At 38.6% G+C, this 27,226-nt stretch overlaps 1 protein-coding gene across 4 annotated transcripts in view; it reads right to left on the reverse strand.

Moving 5' to 3' along the window:
- Window positions 1-2,200: 2,200 nt before the first annotated feature.
- The window catches only part of LOC139971284 (WD repeat-containing protein 81-like), a 47,041-nt gene continuing 22,015 nt past the window's right edge, over window positions 2,201-27,226 (reverse strand). For 3 of the 4 annotated variants that reach the window (XM_071977604.1, XM_071977605.1, XM_071977607.1), the window contains exons 16-27: window positions 26,836-26,962; window positions 25,990-26,108; window positions 24,061-24,102; window positions 21,050-21,188; window positions 19,941-19,999; window positions 19,667-19,726; window positions 17,598-17,821; window positions 16,590-16,782; window positions 6,405-6,544; window positions 5,803-5,899; window positions 4,773-4,873; window positions 2,201-4,328 (exon numbers count right to left, since the gene is read on the reverse strand). In XM_071977604.1, the coding sequence (XP_071833705.1) occupies window positions 4,200-4,328; window positions 4,773-4,873; window positions 5,803-5,899; window positions 6,405-6,544; window positions 16,590-16,782; window positions 17,598-17,821; window positions 19,667-19,726; window positions 19,941-19,999; window positions 21,050-21,188; window positions 24,061-24,102; window positions 25,990-26,108; window positions 26,836-26,962 (1,430 nt within the window). In that variant the 3' untranslated portion in view covers window positions 2,201-4,199. The remainder of the gene's footprint in view (window positions 4,329-4,772; window positions 4,874-5,802; window positions 5,900-6,404; window positions 6,545-16,589; window positions 16,783-17,597; window positions 17,822-19,666; window positions 19,727-19,940; window positions 20,000-21,049; window positions 21,189-24,060; window positions 24,103-25,989; window positions 26,109-26,835; window positions 26,963-27,226) is intronic. The other variant, XM_071977608.1, reaches the window with a different exon arrangement.

Raw genomic sequence — 27,226 nt, forward strand, 5'->3', positions numbered from 1 at the left:
TGAATACAGGGAAAACATATGTCTGACGGAGTTCCAGAATCTCCCATTCAGACACAGGTGTAAGCAGGGGCGGGCTGGGTCTTAAAATCGGCCCGGGCATTTTTTTCGCCTAGACCGGCCCATTATTAATTGATACGTTACTTACATAGTCATCGCCGTCATGGGGGAGGGGTCTAAGGGGAGGGGGATAGGAGGGGGTATCCCCCTCCCCTGTGTGATTTTTGTTAAGTTTAGGAATGCCTAGATGCAAAATGGTGCGATATTTCTCAATGTTGTAGGTTACAATGATCCTTTAAAAAAAGACACAAACTTAACTTTCCAGAAGCAACTTCACTTGATTAAACTGTTAAAAACGTAAACAAATATCCAAATGGATTTTTTTTTGCATTTCCAGGTAGCCTCAGATGCAATTTGGTGTAATATAGCACACTTCAACACCCACTCCATTTTGTAAACTTAATTTTGTATTTTCACCAGGCCTTAGATGCAATTTGGTGCTCCAAATGAGATTTTTTTCTCATTTGGAAATGAAAAAGGGGTTTTCTGACTTGCGAAGCGGGGGGGCGGAATGATACTTCCGCCCCTCCACATTTTTCACTGGGGGGGGGGGCTGGCGCCCCCAGCCCCCCGGTTCCTACGCCCTTGCTCAGTGATATCCAAATAAGATTTTACTTTTTTTTTACTTCGTTTTCTGGAGGACGAGGTGCAGATTAACAAAATCTGTATTCTCTGCCAATGCTATGTATATGTCAGGATGCATTGACCACCGTGCTTGGTCACCGTACTAAAAATATTAGCACGGACGGGTTGCCAATATTACGTTTTTTTACGAACTAACAGATAAACTAACAGATTAACTATCATGGGCTGATTCCCACAGTTAAAAATATACTTCTACACGCTTTCTAGTCACTTCGCCCAACAACCATTTCGCCCAACTGCCATTTCGCCCAACCAGCCTGGTCATTTCGCCCAATCAGCCTGGTCATTTCGCCCAACCAGCCTGGTCATTTCGCCCAACCAGCATGGTCATTTCGCCCAACCGTGTTGGTCATTTCGCCCAACCATATTTTTACTAATATTCAGTCACAATAATATTACTTTTTCTATTCCACTAGTTCAATTTGATTTATTTTGGGTTATAGTATTGGTAGTTATATTATTATTATTATATGGAAGTTATATTATTATACAAACAAAGGGGAATCGGTGTGGAATAATATAACCGTTTCTATTTCACTAGTTCAATTTGATTTATTTTGGGTTATAGTATTGGAAGTTATATTATTATTATATGGAAGTTATATTATTATACAAACAAAGGGGAATCGGTCTTCATAAAAACCTATCAAACCTAACCCCTTAAACACTGATCCATCCTACTGACTAAAAATTCCCGAACGTTTCCTTATTAAATTGAAAAAAAAAATATATATATATATAAAACCCGTCCGTAATATTGAAGTACTATATTTAATCAATGTAACCACTTTATCAATGTAACCACATATGTTATCACATATGTAATCAATTAAACCACGACTTCAAGTTTCCTTGATACTCGGTTCGTATCCCGTAACGTTAACAATTCCCGAACGTTTCCTTTTGAAGTATCATATTTAATCAAGGTTGGGCGAAATGACCAGGCTGGTTGGGCGAAATGACCAGGCTGGTTGGGCGAAATGACCAGGCTGGTTGGGCGAAATGACCAGGCTGGTTGGGCGAAATGACCAGGCTGATTGGGCGAAATGGTAAGGTTGGGCGAAATGGCAGTTGGGCGAAATGGTTGTTGGGCGAAGTGACCTGCTTCCGGTACATCTTCGCCTCCGTTTCAGTCAAAGCAGAACACTTAGTCGACGCATTATCTGAAACTTTATGTCACTCCAGATATGCTACGCGTTCGAAATGTGTCGAGTCTTTCTTACGAAAGACACTGGTCGATAAATGAATGGGACGGGATACTCTCTCGCACGCTTTCAAAGATATAATTCCTAATTTAAATGACTGCAGGTTAATGAACTACAGTCATCAAGTAATCTTAGGCTGCTGCCAAGGGTCTCTTATTTCTCTACAGACTGAGCCTTGAAAAAGAAAACATCAAAAATAAGAAAAAAGAAAAAGAAAGCCATGGTTTTTACATGAGACAAGCTTTCTAATAAGCACAATGAAGACACAAATAATAAGAGGTAAATCTGAGTAGTGACAGTTATAAAATCTATTTTCAAGAACATTTTCTCACATTGTTTCATATGCCTATTTCCATTTGATATAAACAGACCAAGTTCTTGACATTCATATCACTTGTGTCACATCATTGTCTGTCAAGCGAAACACATTTTTATGTTAAAGTTGAAATCATTACACATCAAAATAAACTGTTTCAAAATCTCTGTACAAAAACCCCCCCAAAAAATCAACAAAAAAAAACAGAGAGAGAGAGGGAGGGAGAGAGAGAAAAAACTGTAACATGGAGCAGTCACATTTTCATGCCACCAAATACAGTAGGTATACTCATAGTTTAGGTTAATACTTTTAATAAACCATGTAATGCTTCATCCTAACATTGTGTATTTCCTGACTAGAGCGATGCTGTGCTCTGCGTATGTACCTCTTTTGATACATACTGCAACCTCTCATGTTGGCATGTCAAGATTTTATGCAACTGCCATTTTTGCACTCCATTGCCTTCACCAAAATGGTGAACAATCTCAAGATCTTGTAGAATTTTTAACCCTGTTTTACTGCTACAGTGATTTTTGGGCTAAAATAATTGAAAAGTGTGGGAAATGTTTTGACTTTGCTGTCCGATTTTACAACTATGAATCCATCTCATTTTGGCAGAATTTCATATGAAGCTTTGATTGAATCACACAGATGTGTGATATACAGACTATATCCCAGAGCTTAATAAAAAAATCGTTGCTATTATTAATATCCTTTTCAGCAGCACTCTGCGAACTCTAGGCACACAACCCTGGACCTTTCATGGGGACTGAAACACAACCCACCATTTTCCCACCTAGGGTGGTAATAGCCACACCACACACAACCCTGGACCTTTCATGGGGACTGAAACACAACCCACCATTTTCCCACCTAGGGTGGTAATAGCCACACCACACACAACCCTGGACCTTTCATGGGGACTGAAACACAACCCACTATTTTCCCACCTAGGGTGGTAATAACCACACCACACACAACCCTGGACCTTTCATGGGGACTGAAACACAACCCACCATTTTCCCACCTAGGGTGGTAATAGCCACACCACACACAACCCTGGACCTTTCATGGGGACTGAAACACAACCCACCATTTTCCCACCTAGGGTGGTAATAGCCACACCACACACAACCCTGGACCTTTCATGGGGACTGAAACACAACCCACTATTTTCCCACCTAGGGTGGTAATAGCCACACCACACACAACCCTGGACCTTTCATGGGGACTGAAACACAACCCACCATTTTCCCACCTAGGGTGGTAATAGCCACACCACACACAACCCTGGACCTTTCATGGGGACTGAAACACAACCCACCATTTTCCCACCTAGGGTGGTAATAGCCACCTGGCATTAGGCTGGACAGTCTGGCAATTCAGTGTACAGTCCTCCATGCAACATCACCTCTTACTGGAGGCATGTATGGTTTGGCCTTTTTTAAAGGATTTGAAGCAAAACTGAACAGTTGATGATCGATATTTTATGGATTCCTATAGCTACACATATTTAGAACTCTCCAGAACGTCCCAAAGTGATACCTTATCACTGCTTCGATCCCCATTGATTGCCCGTAATGTGGCACTAACACAGTTTGGTTGCATGCTGTATACCTACTGGCTGATGATTCACTGTATGTTGTTAGGCAAGCACAACATAGAACCACACATTGGTATGCCCGTTTGACCATGCCTCCATGGGAAGCAGGAAAGGAAATTGGGGCAGGGATCGGGGGGTCATATTTCCCAGTGCCCCCCCAAGTCTGTTCCCCCTCCCAACTTAAATCTCTTTTGCTGCCCCCTGCAAACATCCGTAGAGTCAAAGTCAGCCATAAGGACAGAGAATTGATTTCCAGGACTAGTATGTTTTTAACAATCCGTTTTTTTCTCCTCCTTTGTTCTCTTGCTAGCGTCTGGTGGTCCATGCTCTTAAGACTTAGTGAGGCACTTAACAACATAAAGTGACGACAGTCTCATGCCATAAGCGTTATTGATCCATTGTCTGACCCAATGAGAAAGAGCTTGTTTAGGGGTAGGACATCCATGGCACTTACAACACCTTTGAAAACGTCTGAACGAACTTTTGTGCTGGAAAAATTAGCCTATGAAAGGGGAGAGAGCAGTAGAAAAAGAGAATAGTTAATTTTGTTTCAATTACAATCAAAGGTAACACATATGCTTTAGATTCTTGTTGTTCTCACCTGGTAAAAAGACTAGTATTTAAAGATAATTATAAGACAACACCTGCTGGAATCTATCAGGTAGTGAGGGTGGAGGCTCTCCCCATCCCAACCCCTTCCACAGACTATTTTCTTCCCTTCCTAACCAACATGAAGCCATATACAATTTCAGTCCTGTTTATGTCAATCATTGTATAATGACAGCAATGTCAAAAACAATTTGAGCATGTTCAATTAAAAACATCACCCCCCCCAGGCCCCAGCCGCAATGCACCACACACTCTCTTTAATCAAAGAGCACTGGTGACAGTACTACTCCTACATGCTTTAATGGCCCCTCATGAATTATTCAGCACCTGTCCTCACCTGCTCATTGATCGAGGTATGTATTCCAATTCTGCAGGATGTCGTTGCCGAGATGACTTGATTATTTGAAAGACTCAAGAAGCTGACGGGTTCTGTCACACCTAAGGGACAATACAGATAAAGGTGATTTAGATGTTCCTGGTTACATATAATCTAAATAGGAGGTGGATATTCATGTCTTTCATTGTGTTTGGATGGGTATGTGTGAGTGTGGGGAGGGGGAGAGGGTGTGTGGATGGGTATGGGTTCAGTGTCAGAGTGAAGGTTGATATATCCTTCATTTTCTAAATGTCAATATGAAATTATTATGCCATTAGATTAAGGGTTACCTCCCCCCTCCCCCCCCCTCTGCTCCCCAAAAAAGAAGTTCAACAAGAAGTTAACATGGTTTAAATATCTATTGTTAGCTGCTTTCAGTCTGACATATAAAATTTAGGCCACCTTTTTTTCTCTGCAATGTTATCGCTGGTCATGAATTGAAACACCAAGCTTAACAAAACATTTCCACAAATCACCATCTAGATATGCAATATATAGACTACAACGTACCATTGGATATATCCCACATATATTTCTAAACTCAAGTCTAAACTATTTTGAAAGTTTTTGTCTTAACAGTTAGTAAACTTGTCCATTAAAAATGCATCACCTTCTACAAACCCACCTTTAATTCAAATCAATCCCCACCAAAGAAAATGAAGAAGATCAAAACTGATCACCTTCAAGTTTTAGTCAGGTATTGCTGTTATAATTGCAATCAAATACCATACATTGTGATACTTATGCAAGAAACTAAGAAGTTTGCACTAGTAAATTAGTGCTGTAGTCAATTCCAGAAGAATCGCAGTCCAAATTCGAGTCCAGGCAGCGCGATTTCCGAGACAATTGTGAGTCCAAGACAACAAGAGTTCATATCAAAGCTTAGAAACACAACATACTGACATGTTTTGGGATGAGTCTGAAGCTCGACTTGAGCACTACAACCCTGCTTTAACACGATGTTGGCAGATGTTACATATGGCAAACTTACCTCTGAAGGAACAAATTTTACTGCCGTCCTCCCTCCAGAGTGCCATAGAAGAATCGACAGATGATGTCACAAAGGACTTATTGTTATATGCCTTGATCTTAGAAGAGAAATAAGACACTGCGATCACGTACAAAGATAGCATCATTTACAGGAGGTTTGTAACCTCTTCACACAGTGAGTTGCTAAGTTCCTGCTCTAAATGAGATATTGCTCATCCCTATAGTATGCACCCCCCCCCCCCCCCCTCAGACCATGTGCTGGCTAATCCCTTAGCATAGACAAGGGAAAGAATCACTTCCACATACTGTAGGGAGGGAGATATTTTATATTTATAAGTAGCACATGCTTTATAGTAGTAAAAGAGATTACAGTGCTTTAAACTATTCTCATGCCATGAACAAAATTTGATTTCGTTGCAGATATGTAAGTGTACAAGAGGGGGGCTCTGTTATAAAGATTTTGTACTATAGTTGAACTAAGCTTTAAAAAAAATAGCTCTGTTGTGTGAGCGAAAGGAGGAGTGGGGCATAGTGTGGTGGGAAGGGACTACGGGGGGAGGGGGGAAATTGTCCTCAAATTCAATACTGTCATTTCTGTCCCACCTGCAGTATTTCGCCTTCATGTGCTTTCCATCCTCCCATAAGAAGTCCTGTCCTGAGATCCACCAAAGACAAGACCCCTGATGATAATCCAACCCCTAGAGTTGAACCATCTGGACTCACTGAGAGGCACCTGATTAAACCTGTCAAATAAAAAATATTTTTATCCAAGTAAACAATATCTCAGCGATGATAATAATTAAAGGCTTTGAAGATTCGCCCCAAACCGCATGCGGCCATTTGAAAAAGTTAACTTTCTGTTGATTGCAAGTGACGGTTTGTTCATGTCGCTACAAAATGCAGACAGTAATGAAACGTGATACTTTAATTGTTATCTTTTATCTAGACCTGAGATTTCCATCGCTGCTATTTACACTGTGTTGTGGGTATTGACCGTAGCTGCATGTACTGACTGTGCACTAGTGTCTAATTATACCCACGGTAGCAGGCTGTGTGTGTATATTCTGGGATCGATGGTGGTGTTAAACACTTCTGTTACACCTCATTCGAAACTAGGTCAGATTACCGGCATGAGACGTTTCTTTGTGCGTGAGTCTTCACACCCTTTAAAGTCACTTCGTACCCTTAGCTAGACTTCTTTTTGGTCCTGAAGTTGGGTTTGATATCATTGTTGTTGTTAAACCCTAGAAGGGGATACAAAATGACTCTATACTAGATATATGTCAAAAATGACCATGGTTTAGGAGTGAGCTTTTCATACTGTTTTATCATATATGTTAACAATATTTTATGTATGTACAGTAACTTAATTGCTTGCAGAGAGAAATAAATAAATAAATTGAAAGAATGAAAATAAATGAACAATAATAAAGTTTAACAAACTTTTGATAACCAATTAGACTTGGACTCAGAAACTTTCTATTAAAAATGATAAACCGTTTTTTCTTGTTATTTTGTGAACTTCTGTATTTCCGTTGTTGTTGTTATATAGTGACAAACACATTACCAAATTTTGTCATCTCAAATTTCTGAACCATGAAGGAAATGGATCCCATATATGGATCTAATATTGTTATGTATAATCCCTTTAACAGAATGTGGCATTCTCTGACTTTAGTTAAATCAAGCCAACACCACAGAGTTTCTGCTCAGTGTTGCTGTCAACCCACTCCAGGGAAGGAACAGTACAAAGTACTACCACAAACATGGACTATTGATCAAAGTACAGGATGCAATCCACGCCTTCCTTTACTGCATCATAAACCAACAATCGGATATGAGCCAGGTGATGAGCTCTTACAGAACCAAGGAATCACTGGACTTATTCAGTAGAAGGTTAAAGGACAAACTTAGCAAACAGAAAACTCTAAAATTCAGACTAAACAAATGTTCGCTATTTGCACAGTTACCAAGACGGAGAAAAGAAAATCTCCCCGTTTTGATCAACAGGTCCTATGAATTGTTCTACTGCTGCTGACCATTACTGACCATTACCTCATCACAAAAAAAAAAAAAAAAAAATGATCAAGCAGACCAAACTGTCAGTCACACTCACATATACAGTATAGAGACATTTGCAGACCAAACTGTCAGTCACACTCACATATACAGTATAGAGACATTTGCAGACCAAACTGTCAGTCAAACTCACATATATAGAGACATTTACAGACCAAACTGTCAAACTCACATATATAGAGACATTTGCAGACCAAACTGTCAGTCACACTCACATATATAGAGACATTTGCAGACCAAACTGTCAGTCACACTCACATATAAAGAGACATTTACAGACCAAACTGTCAAACTCACATATATAGAGACATTTGCAGACCAAACTGTCAGTCACACTCACATATATAGAGACATTTACAGACCAAACTGTCAGTCACACTCACATATAAAGACATTTGCAGACCAAACTGTCAGTCACACTCACATATATAGAGACATTTGCAGACCAAACTGTCAGTCACACTCACATATATAGAGACATTTGCAGACCAAACTGTCAGTCACACTCACATATATAGAGACATTTGCAGACCAAACTGTCAGTCACACTCACATATATAGAGACATTTGCAGACCAAACTGTCAGTCACACTCACATATATAGAGACATTTACAGACCAAACTGTCAAACTCACATATATAGAGACATTTGCAGACCAAACTGTCAGTCACACTCACATATATAGAGACATTTACAGACCAAACTGTCAAACTCACATATATAGAGACATTTGCAGACCAAACTGTCAATCACACTCACATATATAGAGACATTTGCAGACCAAACTGTCAGTCACACTCACATATAAAGAGACATTTGCAGACCAAACTGTCAGTCACACTCACATATAAAGACATTTGCAGACCAAACTGTCAGTCACACTCACATATATAGAGAAATTTACAGACCAAACTGTCAAACTCACATATATAGAGACATTTGCAGACCAAACTGTCAAACTCACATATATAGAGACATTTGCAGACCAAACTGTCAGTCACACTCACATATAAAGAGACATTTGCAGACCAAACTGTCAGTCACACTCACATATAAAGACATTTGCAGACCAAACTGTCAGTCACACTCACATATATAGAGACATTTACAGACCAAACTGTCAAACTCACATATATAGAGACATTTGCAGACCAAACTGTCAGTCACACTCACATATATAGAGACATTTGCAGACCAAACTGTCAGTCACACTCACATATATAGAGACATTTACAGACCAAACTGTCAAACTCACATATATAGAGACATTTGCAGACCAAACTGTCAGTCACACTCACATATATAGAGACATTTACATGTACCGACAGACATGCAAAAACAAAATTGGAAGAATTAGAATTCTGTGCACCCAAACTTTTACATCAACCTGTAATGTAAAGATTTCAATATAAATGGAAGAATGAAGGGTGGGGATGGGATGGGTGAGGGAGGGAGGGAGGTAAAGAGAATGCCATACAGCATTAATAGTCTGGAAAATCATGGTGAAAATTTTCCATTTGTTAACAACATATAGTGTATTCATTTCTTTCTTTGCTGATCTAACGTCAGCCAAGGCATTTCACACTATTTTCGATACTAGGGGAGAATTAATGAGCATTCACTAAGGACACCAGTAGCTAGGGCCGAAACAAACACACATGTATCATTATCATCATCCCTCAAAGCCATTTGAAAAACTAGTGACAATTTCCAACATTCACATACAAGGTAAGAAAGTACATCATGTATACTGGAACCCTACAACTTTATAAGGATTAGTGCCGGTTCGTTAACCTGTGTGTATGTCCTATATTGATACTATCATAAATACTGAGTGACAAGTTCCATAGTTCACCAACGTATGAACTTACAGACAGGAACTCTACAATGACTATTGCCTTGGGTAATTCTGTATTCTATATGACACTTTCAAATGTACCCAGACAATCTAAACTGCATTCAACTTCCTGTTGGGATTCCTGCAATGTACATTGATTCAAAGAAGACGCTAGGTTGTTGTTTTGTTGCTAATAAGCAATGCATAATATATATATAATACCCTCTTTACATATTACACCAAGGTGCTGGCATGTTGAGTTTTGTATTGAAACCATTGATACCATATCCAATCCACTAACTAAAACCATAAGTGAAGGGTTAAAGCTGTAACAAGGCAATGACTTAACAAAAACAAAAACGAACAAAAAAGGAATAACATAATGATCATTTGTACAAAGATTCTACCACTAAACGGACCAAAGAACACCAAGCTGTTAAATCACTGAATTGTAACAGACTTCTTTGAAATGGTTGGCATGGATGCTTTGCTGCCAACTCATATGACTGTTAAGAATTAAGTAAACACTGAATTGTTTGTCAAATGATCTAATGAGATTAGAATCACAGGATGATGACAACAAAGTCCATCAGGACACCACCAAATTCTTCCAAATTTGGGAAGCCTATAAACAAAGAGGCATGAATTTGCATAGCGTACACAATTGTGTGTACTCAACACATGCAGTCACTACTGCCATGTATGGTAACATTCACTAATACTGTGTTCTTGACGTGCAATGATGTAACACATATATATACATCAGAATTATAGGTAGGTTTGAAAGTGAAAGTGGGGTGAGTAGGGGAATTGCCGTCCTTCCCTAACACTTGCATATGTTATAAAGGAAGAGACAAGAGTCTCTTTGGTTTAACAAACAGAAGACATTTGGATTAGTAGGATGAATTTCCAAAGCTTCAGCGGCATGTCTATAGACATGGCCAGTGGCTGGAGATAACCGACAGCAGTTTTTTTTTTACAAAAACAACACAGAGTGGGCACTAACAATTAAATGGTGAAACAGTTCAACTCCTTTGGACTTGCCAAAGTCATAAACGTACTAGTGGGTTCACAAGAAAAAAAAATTCACTTTACTACTCAAGCAGTTTTTTTCTGTCCCTCTTTTGTCATACAGTATCTAGGCTTTGGTAGAAGCTTTTCCCAGCCATTATAATCGGTCAAACTTTTTATAGGTAACTGCCATTTCAATGGTCTTGCCTTATTATTCTGTTCTTTTTTTTTTGCATTACTGGCACAGTGGCATGACTGGTATACTGTTGTAAATAGAGATCATAAATTTGATGCATGAGTACAAAAAGAATTATGAGCTTTACAGTCCAAACAGATGTTTGATAAATTGATAGCTTAAGAAGTTCTTGTACTTTGCAAAAAGAAATATGAACCATTAGTTAGATGTAGCTCAATTATTGAGAACATCTGGTTATGCACTGGTAAGGGAGGTGAGGAATGGGTGTAATTACCACATAATACACCAATACTTGGGGATGGGAAGAGGGGGAATGGGTAGCATAGCAATCACCACCTATGACATTTCAGGCTGATTCAGACAATTTTTGGAAAAAAGAAAAAGATGAACACAAAAAGCAAAGAATTTATTTCTATTTCGATAATGTGGGTATACATGTGTATTAGTGGTCGAAACCACATAAACTTAAATGCCATCCGACACCCCCCCCCCCTCCCACCTTGTCATCAATCCCACAAGAGTGACCTCAACATTAATTTGTTCACACAGTAGAGATGGTTCTGCCAATGAAAGTGACATAGATTTTAAATAAATCAAAAGTACAGCGTGAAATGTTTCCCTGAAAGGGAAATGAGGATGGTATTGAAGAACTTAGCATGCAGAGGCTCAGGATGTGTGACCTGATTGATCTGCGATGACATTACCTGTAAAGTGGAGGCAACTACAGTATTACTATACAGGAATAGTGAGCTGCATTACGAGACATAAAAAAAACCTAAGAAAACAGTAGCTGTTTTGATGTTATGATCTCAACTAACTCTGTACTTCCTTTATACAGCAAAAAAAAAAAAAAAAAAAAGGGGAAGAAAAGATGGTGGATGGGGTGGGGGAGGGGATGGATGCTCCTTGGATCTGCCCCTGAGGTGGTATGCTATAGCTACCATTGTTGTGACACTCAAAGTATGACCAAAATTGGATACATAATCACAATACAGTAATGTATGACCAAATTTGGATACTGAGACTGTATACCCCTTTACCACAGTTGTTATATATCCATTGCATATGACAAACATTGATATACAGCACTTATATACAAACCACAGTCATGGGGGAAAAACAATTGGTTTTATAAAGCAGACTATAAGGAACAGAACTAAATAGAATACCAATGAAAGGAGGTCAAGTCTATTATCTTGAAGTGACTATGAAGAATGGCACGTCCTCCCACCCACAAGCTACTATATAAAGAGCTATGTACTCAAAACTTGACACCTTTGTACCAGTAAATTTACTCTGTGGGACATACACATGACTAGGTTTGTAGAACACACCTGTTGTTCTCCCCATACTCTACAGTGTTAACATTCAACATGATATCATTAGTATTGACCAAAGTTCACTTCAGTATAGTTACTTCTGGTAGATCATATTAAATGTGTAGTTATAAATTTACTTGGCATTAGTACACGATTAATACTTTCTACTGTAATTTAACCATGACAAAAGCAAACTGTCACACAATTTAACATTGTTGTGGATAAGGTGGTGCAGCCAACCTGCATCAGAACTGGCACAGGAAACAGGAAAAGCACAATGTTATATCTAACACTCAATATTTGATCACTATTGCTGACTATACAGTACTATTTCAGTAATGAAAATCTATTAACATAATAACACATGCATTAATTTATATGGGGATGTTTGCCATTACATTGTATGAAGCAATTCTGTATACACTAATGCACCGAATAAACCTAATTCCCATGTGATAGTAATTATTCATAAAAAAATAGTAACATTTCTCTTTGGATACGTAACAGCAAGCAAACAATTTCTTCCAGACAGCCACACACACACACACACACACACCCAAGACAAATTACACTGTCAGCCTAAATATGATAAATACCATCAAACCACTGGCTATGTTTTCCTCACAGATTAAAGGGAGAAATGTTGTCAAAAAGTAACATGTTGTAGGAAAGAAGACATGTGCAGACAAAACTAGAATTATGTGAAAATGTTTTATAGCATGCATCGTTACTTCTGGATACTTAAATTCCATAAAAATGCAGCTCACCTATTTAACAGGTTAAGTTTTAAATCAAATAAGGAAGATACAGTTAAAATAAATTTGACAAATTGACAAATAAGCTTTATGGAATGGGAACCAACATTTAATAAAATATTGTCTCCGGAATGAAATTCTTAAAGTGAAACAGGACTAGGAAAGTCAAAAAACATCCATTTTGTGAAGAAAAAAAAATCCAATTCAAGGAAACATAAATTGGTAGATGGGGGCAGCCAGGTGTTTGTAACAACATAATATTTTGAGTTAGAGTGATTATACATACAAAATAAATGCACCCCCAACACAATTGCACAATTGTAACAAATTGTTTACATGTAAGTACATGTATCCGGTGAAGCAACGAGAGATGTCTTACCACAACGTACAAATATTCAGTGTACACTCAAATTGCTCTGTTTTACGTCACCATTGACACTAGTACGCAACGGGGCTCCATTGCCACGCCCAAAATCAACAGAGGGCGCTATCATACCTTACCTATCTAGTTCTCTCCAAACTTGATAAGCTGCAGTCTCTGGCTGCAGACCACTAGAAATTTATACTATTTTATTTTATTTCTAATTAAGTTTAAGTCAAACTGATTGTTTTAAGCACCTTAACTTCTGTTTTCTTTTGGCCAAACTGCATATTAAAGGGTGTGAAGACACGTGCAAAAAAAACGTCTAATGCCAGTAATCTGACCTAGTTTCGAATGAGGTGTAACAGAAGTGTTAGACACCACCATCGATCCCAGAAAATACACACACAGCTTGCTACTGTCGGTAACTAGACACTTGTGTACAGTCAGTACATACAGCTGCGGTCAATACCCACAGCACAGTGTACAAACGATACAGCGATGGAAATCTCAGGTCCAGCTAAAGATAACAAGGTATCACGTTTCATTACTGTCTGCATTTTGCAGCGACAAGAAAAAAACTTCACTTGCAAGCAACGGAAATTTAACTTTTTAAAGATGGCGGCACGCTGTTTGGGGTGAGTCTTCAATGCCTTTAAAGTGGAACCTTGAACTTGTAATCCATCTAGGGAAAATCTGTATGCATGTTCATCCAGTGAGTTCGCAAGCTTTGTGATTGCATTCATTTTATTGTGTAAGTTACTTTGATTGAGAGATGTGTAAACGGTATAGATCTCACGCATTGGAATCTTTATGACGACACTCGCTGTACAAACGCTGGGCGGACCAATAATAACTGTCACAAAGTTAGGAATACCAATCCAAATAGATCATTCAAAACTATCAAAAATTCTAAATAAAATGCATTGCATAAATTTGAAAGTGTGTCATGAATATAATTTTTTTTTTCACTTTTAATTCTGATGAAGGGCCTTGATTGTAACTGTCAGGGTAACACAGTAGACTTTGGTACACAGCTCCACGAACTACAAGGTTTACTAAAGCATTTCAATTTAGAAAAAGAATATTGAATGTAGAACTCAGCACATGAAACAAGCTTATGCAGAAGGCAGTTTTTCATGTTATGTTCTCAGTTCCATACTAATTCAAGCTTGACATTTCAACTGTCCTTCTTAGAATGACTCAATTACCTGACAATTACTGAATTTAGATCAGTTGGCAAATTTTCCTTACCACAACCAATTCATGACATACGTCAGTCTATCAACATTACACATGAACTTTTGCACCGATGCTGAAATGAATTTATTTCCTAACACATAGCTTATTAATTTATGGCCAATTATTTTCTTCCTGGATAATCAACATCTAAGATCCTTGTTAAGTGTCTCACTCACATTATTTTGTTGCTTTTTTAAAAAGGTCACTATATCAGGGGCACACTCCTTTGATTTCTAGAAAGTTTTTGATACCATTAAGCACAAATATTTTACTCTCCAAGTTCAAAAGAAACTGGGTTTTCCTTTGCAATAATTTTCAAGTCATTGCAGTCAATATGTCTTTGTCAATAAAAATGCCTTAAACCTTAACAAATTGACAGTCCGTTACCCATTATTATTTATATCTAAGAACTTCACTGTTCCAATAGTAACTTTTCTATGATTGTTTTGGCTGTTGATATGTGAACCTTTTGTTTTGTTCATGGTCCTTTTTATTACTATTGTTGAGCAGGTGTTGCAATGTGTATGCGTGTGGTTTAAGGCCAACACACTTCTACTTGTTCAGAAAACCTGTCCTGTGATGTCTTCTAGGCATAATATGCCTATCTGGTAAAACTGTTTACAGACCTACAGTTAAAAGCAATAATATTAACTTTTTCATCCTTTGCCAAATTCTTATGGCATTTATAAAGATGAAACCCAACTTGTCGTCATCACATTGATTGCAAATAAAGTTTATCAGTATATTAACAGTATTTCACTTATCAACCATTCCCTGGCTCAAAAAAGACAACTGATCCTCCAAAAAATAAATTTGAAAAAAGTGTCTTTTCTTTGATAACAAATCTATTATCCCCCCCGCAGGACCTTGCGCTAGGTCGATCAGTGGTTAAACTTCTTTATTACTTGGAAATCAGTATAGTTTTCAAAGGTGTTGTTATATTCTCACCCATCTTAGATTCAACCAACCTAACCAAGTATTTCTCCACTCTACATATAACACCATTGTTTTACATTACTAATCTTACTATAATTCTGCCTTAGGCAAATATCTTTCCAATCAGAAATTCATGTTCTTAAAACAGGGGAAGATCGTAACATAAGAAACAGCTTGTATCTCGCTCATAGTAATGATCTTTTTGCTAACCTCAACACCTTCAACATTTATGACATCAGGACTCATCACATCATCACATTTATACCACAATCATTCAATGGGAACTCTCCAACCTCTTTTCCCTTTTGCATTTTTCAGTATACAACCACAACACTAGAAATAAAGTACCTACTGTATCCCTCTTTAGATTTGCCCAAACCAGTTGAATTCCACCCCTCATTGTACTTAATTCACATGTCCTAAGATCTGGAATTCTTTCAAAGGCTGTTTCAAGTCACTGAAATTATTATTAACTTTAAACTAGTTACAAAACTCTACTGTTCTCTAAGTATTCTTACCATTTTCCATTTTTTCAACCTGTTTAGGGTGTTCACTATTGTCTGGTTCATGGTGCTGTGGGGCATAGGGTAGAGTTTGGAGGGGGGCCTTTTTACATCTCAGGTGGTGGTTTGACCAAACTCTTTTCTGCAAACTCTCTTCTGAAACTGTTCATTCATGTTTCAACTTTCCTTGTATTTCATCTGCCATATTTTCAACCTGTTTAGGGTGTTCACTATTGTCTGGTTCATGGTGTTGTGGTGTATAGGGTAGAGTTTGGAGGGGGGGTCTTTTTACATCTCAGGTGGTGGTTTGACCTAATTCTCTTCTGAAACTGTACACTCACGTTTCAACTTTCCTTGTATTTCATCTGCTGTATCCGAGATATTTCAAATTTGCAATCTCTAGTTTGCACTTCCTCTGAAGTCCCAGCAGTCATTTTTCTGTTTTGTGGTTGCTTGCTCTGCTATATATACGCTTATATGGTGTTCTTTCTGCCTCTTCTCTTTGTTATAACATCACGAGCATGATTGAACTGAACTGACAAACTTACCCAGAGGTCCAGTAGAAATCTTCAACGCATGTTGAACTACAGCTTGCCTGATGTCGATAATTTTGACTGTAGCGTCTGGGGTCGACACCATTAGGACTGGGCTGGGTGCAGGCATTGCCACCATACATGTTGGTACACTCTTACTCAGATCGTACCCTCGTAAGGCTGCACCACTACCGTATGGATCCCAAACCTAACGGATAAAATTTTTGAGATAGATCTTTAGAACCAATGTTCACCAATATTCTTACAAACAGGAAAATAGCTTTGCTCTCAAAATAATACAAAGAAATACATTGACCGTGTCCTTCTCCACCACCAACTGCACCACTGCCCATACCCTGCTTTCCCGTTCCCGTTCCCCGTTCTTCCCGTTCCCCTATAACTGCAAAATATCTCCTTCCCCTGCTTATCCCCATACTTGCGCGATGCTTCATTTTCTTCTTTGCAACACCTACTCCTCCTTCCCTTGGTCATCCTCTGCCTGTACATCTCTTCCCCTTCCGTGATCTCCCTTGGATCCCTCCATCCCCCACCTTTACAATTCCTCCCTTCTCTCTATCTCCTACCAGTTCATCCATCTCCTGCCAATCCACTGTCCTCATGACTCTATCCATTCTTGTAACCCCTACCAATTCCTACCCACACCCCTCCCATGCTTACCCCTGGACCAAGTGACTATCCCTTTCCTTGCATCCTTTCGCAACTTTTCCTTTTCTTGCCTATACCCTGCCTCTGCCTCTACCATGATTCCCCACCAATTCCTCCTTCTCCTGCTTGTGCAATTTCTCCTTCCAAGCCTATGTGCCTTTCCTATTGTGTATCCTCCTCTCCTTAATTCATCTCTCCCCACCAAAATCTCCCCTCCCCCCTCCCCCCTCCCACCTCCCCCAATCTACCCCAGTCCATGGCCTTCAGTAGCCCACATTTCACAGTCAAAGCAAAAACTACCAGAAAGCCTCTAACTGAAGTGAAATCCAAAACATTGTAATCACATCCACAACTTACATAAACATTGCCATCACAGGAAGCAATTAATCTCTGGGACTCCAGGTAGTTGAGGGCAAACACCGTCTTTTTGTGATGTGGATATGTGAATTGGCATGCCACATTAGACGAACCATCTCCGTAGTTACGAAGTGACCAAAGTTTCACTGTTTTGTCCCTGCTTGCACTCGCGAACGAATTTTCGTTTGGTAAAACCTGCAGTGCTTTGATGCCAGCAGAGTGACCTGCAAATAGAGTGCAGAGTTCATAGATTCAGGAAGTCTCAAGACCAAATAACATGAAAATGAAGCCACAATCAGCAAGATCTAAGATTACAACCTGCTACTCTTTGTGGTGGCTGTGATAAGTCACAATCATGGAACAACAACTTCCTGTGTTCTTCACTGTGATTTGAACCTATACATTCAGTATGTACACATTGGGAAGTGGTATCCAGCTCAGTAATATGGACAATTTAACCATGTGATCGTGGCTCACTTTCTCAAATATACAAACTTTTTATCTGATTTACAAGGTATATCTGATGTTCAAATTTGATCAGGTTATCTGTAATAACCATCTTATCAGTGGTATTGGTATTGGTTTGGGCAAAGGTCGGAGAGAACCAAAATTTCACTTTACCTAGATTGAGCAATGTGCAGGGTTATTATATGGTGGCCTACAGCCTGCAGCTTTAAGGGCTAGCAGATTGGGTACCAATTCTCTCTAGCATTCTAAAGCCTGCAGCTTTAAGGGCTAGCAGATTGGGTCCCAATTCTCCCTAGCATTCTACAGCCTGCAGCTTTAAGGGCTAGCAGATTGGGTACCAATTCTCCCTAGCATTTTACAGCCTGCAGCTTTAAGAGCTAGCAGATTGGGTACCAATTCTCCCTATCATTCTACAGCCTGCAGCTTTAAGGGCTAGCAGATTGGGTCCCAATTCTCCCTAGCATTCTACAGCCTGCAGCTTTAAGGGCTAGCAGATTGGGTACCAATTCTCCCTAGCATTTTACAGCCTGCAGCTTTAAGAGCTAGCAGATTGGGTACCAATTCTCCCTAGCATTCTACAGCCTGCAGCTTTAAGGGCTAGCAGATTGGGTACCAATTCTCCCTAGCGTTCTACAGCCTGCAGCTTTAAGGGCTAGCAGATTGGGTACCAATTCTCCCTAGCATTCTACAGCCTGCAGCTTTAAGGGCTAGCAGATTGGGTACCAATTCTCCCTGGCATTCTACAGCCTGCAGCTTCAAGGGCTAGCAGATTGGGTACAAATTCTCCCTAGCATTCTACAGCCTGCAGCTTTAAGGGCTAGCAGATTGAGTACCAATTCTCCCTAGCGTTTTACAGCCTGCAGCTTCAAGGGCTAGCAGATTGGGTACCAATTCTCCCTAGCGTTTTACAGCCTGCAGCTTTAAGAGCTAGCAGATTGGGTACCAATTCTCTCTAGCATTCTACAGCCTGCAGCTTTAAGGGCTAGCAGATTGGGTACCAATTCTCCCTAGCGTTCTACAGCCTGCAGCTTTATGGGCTAGCAGATTGGGTACCAATTCTCCCTAGCATTCTACAGCCTGCAGCTTCAAGGGCTAGCAGATTGGGTACCAATTCTCCCTGGCATTCTACAGCCTGCAGCTTCAAGGGCTAGCAGATTGGGTACCAATTCTCCCTAGCATTCTACAGCCTGCAGCTTTAAGGGCTAGCAGATTGAGTACCAATTCTCCCTAGCGTTTTACAGCCTGCAGCTTCAAGGGCTAGCAGATTGGGTACAAATTCTCCCTAGCATTCTACAGTCTACAGCTTTAAGGGCTAGCAGATTGGGTACCAATTCTCCCTAGCATTCTACAGCCTGCAGCTTTAAGGGTTAGCAGATTGGGTACCAATTCTCCCTAGCATTCTACAGCCTGCAGCTTCAAGGGCTAGCAGATTTGGTACCAATTCTCTCTTTGCTCTTCAGATTGAAACTTTCCGTGGGTCAGATGTGGCCCATTGGCTGCCTATTGTGGGGCACTTATTTTAAGAGTGTGGTGATTTGCAAGGACTTTTTCAGGTGTATTTCTTTTCAATATGAAGTACATAAATATTTGAGAAGACTTACCAGCAAACATCTGTAGCTTCATCTGAGACAGATGGTACGAATCATTACCTTCTCCACAACCTGGAAATTGAGAGAAAGTACTCATAAAATTAATCCTCAGTCCTGACAGAGAGATGCATTAATGATGAAACATTGGCAAGGGATTTACACAATATTAACTTACACGCATATCAGTAACCCTCACAAATGAGGAGCTCATGTTGTGTAACATCATAAACAGGTCAGTCTACCTAAAAGCCAATGAGACGATGCGAATCAACGAAACAACACTCACCAACGAACTGCTCCCAGTAATGAAGCCAGGACCCTTTCAAATGCCGACTTGAACGAGACCTAAAAGATAAGATAAGATAAGTAAAACTTTATTGATCCCAAAGGGAAATTCAGGCACTCGCTCATAAAACAGTGAAAAAGTTACAAAAATAGATGTGTATATTGTACAATAAGACAGTAAGAATAATAAGAAAAAGTCAATATATGAAAGTCAACGTAATAAAACCTCATTAAAAAGCTTAATTGCACGGGGTATGAAAGAATCTCTGTATCTATTGGTTTTGAGACACGGAAGTCTCAACCTGCCACTGCCTCTGGACATCTGACTATTATGAAGTAGCTCATAGAGGGGGTGGGTATGGTCCTTCCATACCGCGTCCAGTTTGGACTCGAGAAAACGACATGATGAGACAATTCCATAGTTATGTAAAAAGAAGATCAGTTAATACTCGGTTAATTTAGAGAGGAAGGATGACAGAGGATTGGTGACAGTATAACAACCTTAACAGTCAAGTGTAACATCATTAATGTACTATCACAAATCATTTACTTTAAGTACTTTATCCTTTGTCATGTAAGAGTGTAGGTGGAGATGCTAATGCCTATATGTGAACCTTGTTTCTTGAATAGAGAACATTGTTTTATACATCCAACAGATGCAAGGTTAAAATATAACTTCTAAAAGTAATAAATGCTCTTCTGTAATTATTATTCCATGGTCATTAGCTCACCAACATTTCTCTAAAAAAAAAAGGAAGAACATGAACCTTTGTGTCATTTATCAACAGTAGGATTTCATATACTCTGCTGCCATCTGCGACAAGAATGTATACTTTGGATCAACAAAATGAACCAGTAACAATAATATGTCTGATTGTGAGGCACTACAATTGCTGATTAATAGTCTATTTTGATTTGTATTGCAATTGGCCAGATGGTAAAGCCAATAATGGGGAGATTTTTGTTAGTAGATTTGGTCAGTTATTCAGTGACGTTGTTTCTAGACATCTGTTCCTATCTGAAAAGAAAACACTTAATATCCTCCTATAAACTTGCATCCCCCCTAACCCCCCCCCCACCTCCCTGTGAATTGTGTGGTTATCGGCCTACCCTGCTTCCTTTTCTTCCTCAGTTCCCCGTGAGGTTGATGTCTCCTGGCTGGAGAGATCGATTCGATTCCCGGTCATGATGACATTTCTCCCAAACCCTCCAGATGCATCACTAGCTGAGCCCTCTGAACTGCCAGGAACTGCAAAGAAAGAACATGGAAAAGAAGATTTCATCAGCTTTACAGTATGAGGTACACTCTTCAAAGGATGCATAACCATGACAACCAGCTGGCTTTGAAGTTTCTATGGTGTTGTTCAAGAGGTGTTTAGACCAAGTCTTCAACGTCAATCATATTCCAGAACAAAAAACTGGGAACATAAAAAGTAATAACTTCATGCTAATGCAGACCTGTTCACAGGAGGAACATGGAGTTACAGTCCCAAAGACCTGGAGTCAATTATTGGGAAAATATGAAAGGGGAACAAGGAAAATTCTGAGGGGGCCCAAGAAAACAAGACTGAGTTCAGGAAAATAGGGAGAGGGCCCACCAAAGTATGGGATAATGAATAGTTTATCCTCGTCGTCATAATTAATTTATGGAAATGTGAAGAGTTCCAAAAGGGGCCAGGTGAGATAATTGTCTCCAGGGCCTGACTAATTGGCTCTGTGCTATTAAATATGATATGATAATCACATGCAAACTTTTGTTATTTGTTATTTATGGAAAATAGGCTAAAGGAAGCCTTGCTGCATGCACATGCTACATGTAACACTTATAATGAAAATATTCTGAGGTACTTGAAACATATTTTTGTAAACTTCAGCAAGAACATGTGATTTTATCACAGTAGTGAGAATCTACAAAAATTGTTAATAGTAATTTATATATATCTCAATTCTACTGTAAGTCTAGTAGGAAAAGATTGGAGTCTATGCATGCAATTCAATACAAATAAAGTTTCAGTAAGGCCCGGCTAAACAGGATTCACATACATAATTTTATTTAGAAGCAGGTAACTACTAGGAAAGATACTGCAAAGGCCACCTACAGTGGTCATTAATGCTGTGATTAAGGGATCAGACCTCACTTTTAACTTTGGCTTATGCCAGGGTCTCCCTTACTTTATCCCCCCACAAACCCCCTGTGGATGTCAGAGTTGTCCACGAATCCCCAACTTTTCGAGACACAATCTGAGTCTTTATTATACTATAATACGCATAAACAGTGCTTCGTAAAAGATCAAGTTCATAGTTTAATATTGTAGAGTTTGTCAATAGGTATGACTTTTGTACATTACTAAATTATATGATATATCAGATTATAGTTCAACAAAAAGTACTCTAGTTTTGACTTTCAGAAACGTCTCCCTGGGATGGACTCACGCACCCCCTGGGGGTTCATTCACCCCAGTTAGGGAACCCCTGACTTATGCATTTCATGGACCACCTATTTAAATGGGTGACCAGGCTGAGATCTGACAGGTTTGTAGGTTCCCATCACTTCCCTCTGTCCCCACACCCCTCCCCCATCCCTTAAAACCAGAGAACAACCTTCCACAGTAAATGATGCATGCCAATTTGCATTGAAATATATCTGCTTCCTCCGAGGAGTAACGGAAAGTTCAGACATATCAAGATGAACAAGATGAAATTGTCTACTCTACTTTACATTAATCAATAATCAGATAGACTATAAACCACTTTGTTGTATAACTTTTCCTTTTAGCAGTCATCCCAAACTACCTATCATATTTGCTATTACTTCATGTGATCCTAATTTTATTACTACTTCAAAGTAGCCATAAAATTTGACAAATTTGATGGAGCATTGAAACTGTTTAGCTTTGTACTAATAGGAACTGACAATCAAACAGTTTCAAACTATAAGTCATATAATGCTGGTAGTGTTTTGAAGCTGAATATGTTGCTTTTGGAAGGTACTGTCATCGTCAGAAGGTGAAGCTTTTCAGTGCTAACAGGTCCTAACAAAATGCCACCATGTTAGTTCAATGATCTCCCATGAAATGATGAGAATGGGCAGCATGAAATGGTGTGCAGAAATGAGATGGGTTGAAAAGCAACTATTTTACATGCATACAGAACTGCCAAATTTCAGAATAAATTTTATGAACATTTGATATACTGTACTCAAATGTGTTTGTCTTTGTACCACCAACATGCAGACAATGCAAACACATTAGTATTCAATATATCTGTAAGCTTTCTGTTCCCGGTACCAACTTTACTGTACTTAAAGTTGGAAAACACCTGCAGTGATGCTATGCTTATATTTCTGGACAAGGGTATAGTGTATATACCAAGGTCAAACTACAGAAGGTCAAATAATTTTACATTTAAGCTGATTGGTTTACGAACATCTAGGTGTTGTTTTTAAAGCTACAGATGTTCACAAGGACTTTTGTTTAAACAGGTAGCCTACTGCATGCAAATAATTTGTACTGGGATGGCAGCTCTGTATATGGATAAATGACAGATGGAATGAAATGTGGCAAATCTGAGCAACTAGCTCATTGGGCAAACAGACAGTAGTTTGTTATACAATAAAAGACATGTTTTTACACTTATTATGTTGTCCAGAACAACAAACATAGGTATATTTCTGTCCATCCATCCATCTATCTATCTTTATCTACCTATATCTAGCAATATAAAATGCCATGCATATACAATAATGTGTACATGACACTATGTACATACTTACATATGTAGTAAGGTACCTTACAATGTACATATTCAGTGTTTAGTACAATACACATGTATGGTATGTACAATGATGCATGCAGGACAATAAACATATGTATATACATAGAATGATGAATAGCATCATATATACATTTACATAAATCAAGAAGTACAGTACAATAAACACAAATAATGCACAGCCAAATGTACAGATGTGTATACAAAGATGTACAGCACTGAATACATCATACATATGTACATACATAATGACAGAATGTACAATGTAAATACAGTATGTAAACTAAATGATAACATGCAAAATGTTTTTTTTTTCTTTTTTAAAAAAGGAAGGAAGTACAAGACGTTACCTGGGCTACTAGATCTCTCATTGACAACAGTGCTAGGAATTTCTAACGAAATGGAAGGAGACAAAACTTAAACCCATCAGTACCATAGAGATATAAATAGCATTTAAGAACAGTCTAGATCTTAGATTACTAACAAAGCACATATCTACACACATAAATATGCAAATTGGTTGCAATAACTTTCACATACAGTCATGAAAAGAGCTAGCTAAAACTCTGAGCTAAATTGTGGTAAGAAAAGGAAATGGACCAAAAGTTGACTTTTTCTTTTCCATTTAATAATTAATAGAGAAATTTCGCAAGCAGTCAAAGAAAACAATTAAAGCTAGTTTTATAAAGTTAGTAACCAAATGTCCCAGCCACTTTATGATTACTCTGAGAGCTACATGAATTTCTATAATAAAGCACATTGTAACATTTTCAAACATGAATGACTAAAATCATGTCTAAGAGATAGAGAGAGAATGACTTTCATTTTTAACATGGCATCCAAGAGATATCTATCTCAAATAAAGCAACCAAACACTAGCCACTAGTGGAAGTACAACATTCTAGTCTCATAGGAAAGCAAATGAAATATGAGACTCATTCCAAACAAGTAGATTTCAAGATTAAAAAGAACCCAGCTACCAAAAGCAGATAGTCTCATTTCAAACACCTACAAGAGACATATTGGTAACGTTTTGTATGACTAATGATAAATAACATCAAAACCTCTAGACCATGCATGCTACAAGGGTGTCATCCAACTACAGTGAATAGGTTGTGGATATCACATCAAACTCGACGGTGCTTAAATCTGGTGGGAATGGTACAAGGGTGAAACACAACTATTGAACAAATATGTGGGTAACACTTGCATCTGTGTGGTGCTATCACCTGATGACAGGTTGTGTAAGGGTCATCAAAACCCCTTTGATACAGGCTCTAGGCAACCATTTATTTTGGTTGTTACTTGGAGCAGGCAGCATGGTACAGTAGTTTCTTCATACTACCATACAGTGTATGGGGTCATTGGTAGCCTATCCAATTGTTATGTGGGTCCTAGCTTGGGGCTCTCTGATATAAAAAATAACATAAAACACTGAAACTGAAATTTCAATTTCTGTCTTCTTTATTCTTGTCAAATCTCTGAGTGGACTCTTAGAATCTGAGTCAATCTCTTCTATCTCTATATATATATCTCTTCTACTATATTATTTTACTCATACATGCTGTATAACTTTGTATGACTATTTCTATTTCTTCTGATAGGGTAAAATGTACAAGCCAATCACATTAATTATTAAAGTACCAATGAGGGGGATCAAAACGTGGTCAGTTGGAACTGAAATGTGGTCATGGTATTGTGATCGTTTTATCTTAATGTGTTATATAAATAAGGCATAATGCTAACAAATCACTCAAAGGATTATTAATTGATCTAAATTAAAAGTTGATGTATTCCAGATACTAAAATGGCTAAGATGGTAAAATGAGTTAAAGGGAGTTTTACATGATTTAAAGGGATGTTTACAATCTGTAGTATAAGGGGTTCAATCACAACATTTCAACACAATTCTCTGATGCTGTTACCTATAATCATGCATGGTGAAGGGGTCATAACCACCTAACCTGACCCACTCGTTGATTCTATTTATGAACAATGTGCTAGGATGCAGGGTCACAAACAACCACTGTACCGGTAGTTGGTGACCTATCATATCCATGGTCCTGTAACCTTACCATGTACATGTACAACCACTGGGTAGGTCGTGGGCACCAATAACCCACCCTATAATCCTCTCTACATCAGACACAGTATGTTTATAGATGTCTTACACAACAAGTGAGCGTGTCATGGGTAGTACAACCACCCCAGTGATTCTGCTAAGGTGATGATGTCATGTCATTTGGCAGTACGGTATGTGAAACACACATGTGACCTACCTAGTTCCTTGGTTCGCTCTTTGGTATTCTGGTGAGGTTTGTTTGAGATGACCTTTTCATGACTGCTGTACAGCTTCCAAATTAGATCATGGTTCGGGATGGTGTTCTCCATGTGGATGCTATGAAAACAAACAGCAATGTGCACTTCAAACACTTTAAGCAGCCAAGGTGTGTTTATCAAAGCTTAATACAGTTCTCTGATGGGAATACCGACCACCGCATAATAGTTAAATGAACCAAAATTACAACAAGGTGCAAAGGGCTTACCTAAAGCAAGTTTTCTAGTGAGTATTTAACGATAATGTTCAAAACTTAAAGATTTTCAGAAATGATATCTTGACTGCATTCAAACCCAAGCAAAAATAGTATCTACCAAAGTACCTCTCACATGATACAATGGTACCAAGAGACATTTGTATTGGCAATTACCAAATGTTGGACTACTTGAATATGAAACATGGGGGTGAAGGTGGCAAAGTAACTCCAGATGTCTGAGACAAACAATTCCTGATTACATGTTATAAAACAACATCTATAATCATTTACAACCTAAATTTCACTGACACTGGTATCTCTTGGTGAAAAAAAGAAGAAAATTCCTTCTGAATTCACAGAAATAGTTCTTGTAGCATTAACTGACTGTTGCTCTGTCTAAAATTTGTAAAACTCCATTCCCTCAAAGACCGACCCATAATTATCCGAAAATTTCAATTTGATCAGTTGTGAGTTTAATATCTTGAAGAAAAAAATCCTTTTCAGCAAAGGAAGATGAAACACAACATCTAGTTTCTACTTTCCAAACAATTCTTTGTATCAAATTGGCAACTGTTGGTTGGATATACGTACCTTCCTATAAGTCTACACAGAGGTACATAGGCAATATAGGCCATCTCTGGAGTAAAGACTAATGCCAGTTGCTGCGCTGCCTCCTGGTTGAGTTTGGATTCCGGTGAATTAATACCTTCAGCAATACCTGACAAGAATCAAATGTCAAAATAAAATAAAACTGTTAGCAAACTGCTTATCGACTAAAGAGCCTGTGTAGGAGAATGTGTAAAAGTAAGTTGGCCTGACGTTTTGATCCTAGCAGGATCTTCTTCAGAGGCTATCAAATGTGATTGAAGCATAACGTCAACTTTATAACGGCCCTACTTTTGAATATTCATATATCTAAGTTTCAGTAATTTAAACGTGTTAACACCCCCTAACACTATGTATATTTTGTATGGAATCTTAA

Source organism: Apostichopus japonicus, chromosome 8 (assembly GCF_037975245.1).
Source record: "Apostichopus japonicus isolate 1M-3 chromosome 8, ASM3797524v1, whole genome shotgun sequence".
Classification (NCBI taxonomy): domain Eukaryota; kingdom Metazoa; phylum Echinodermata; class Holothuroidea; order Aspidochirotida; family Stichopodidae; genus Apostichopus; species Apostichopus japonicus.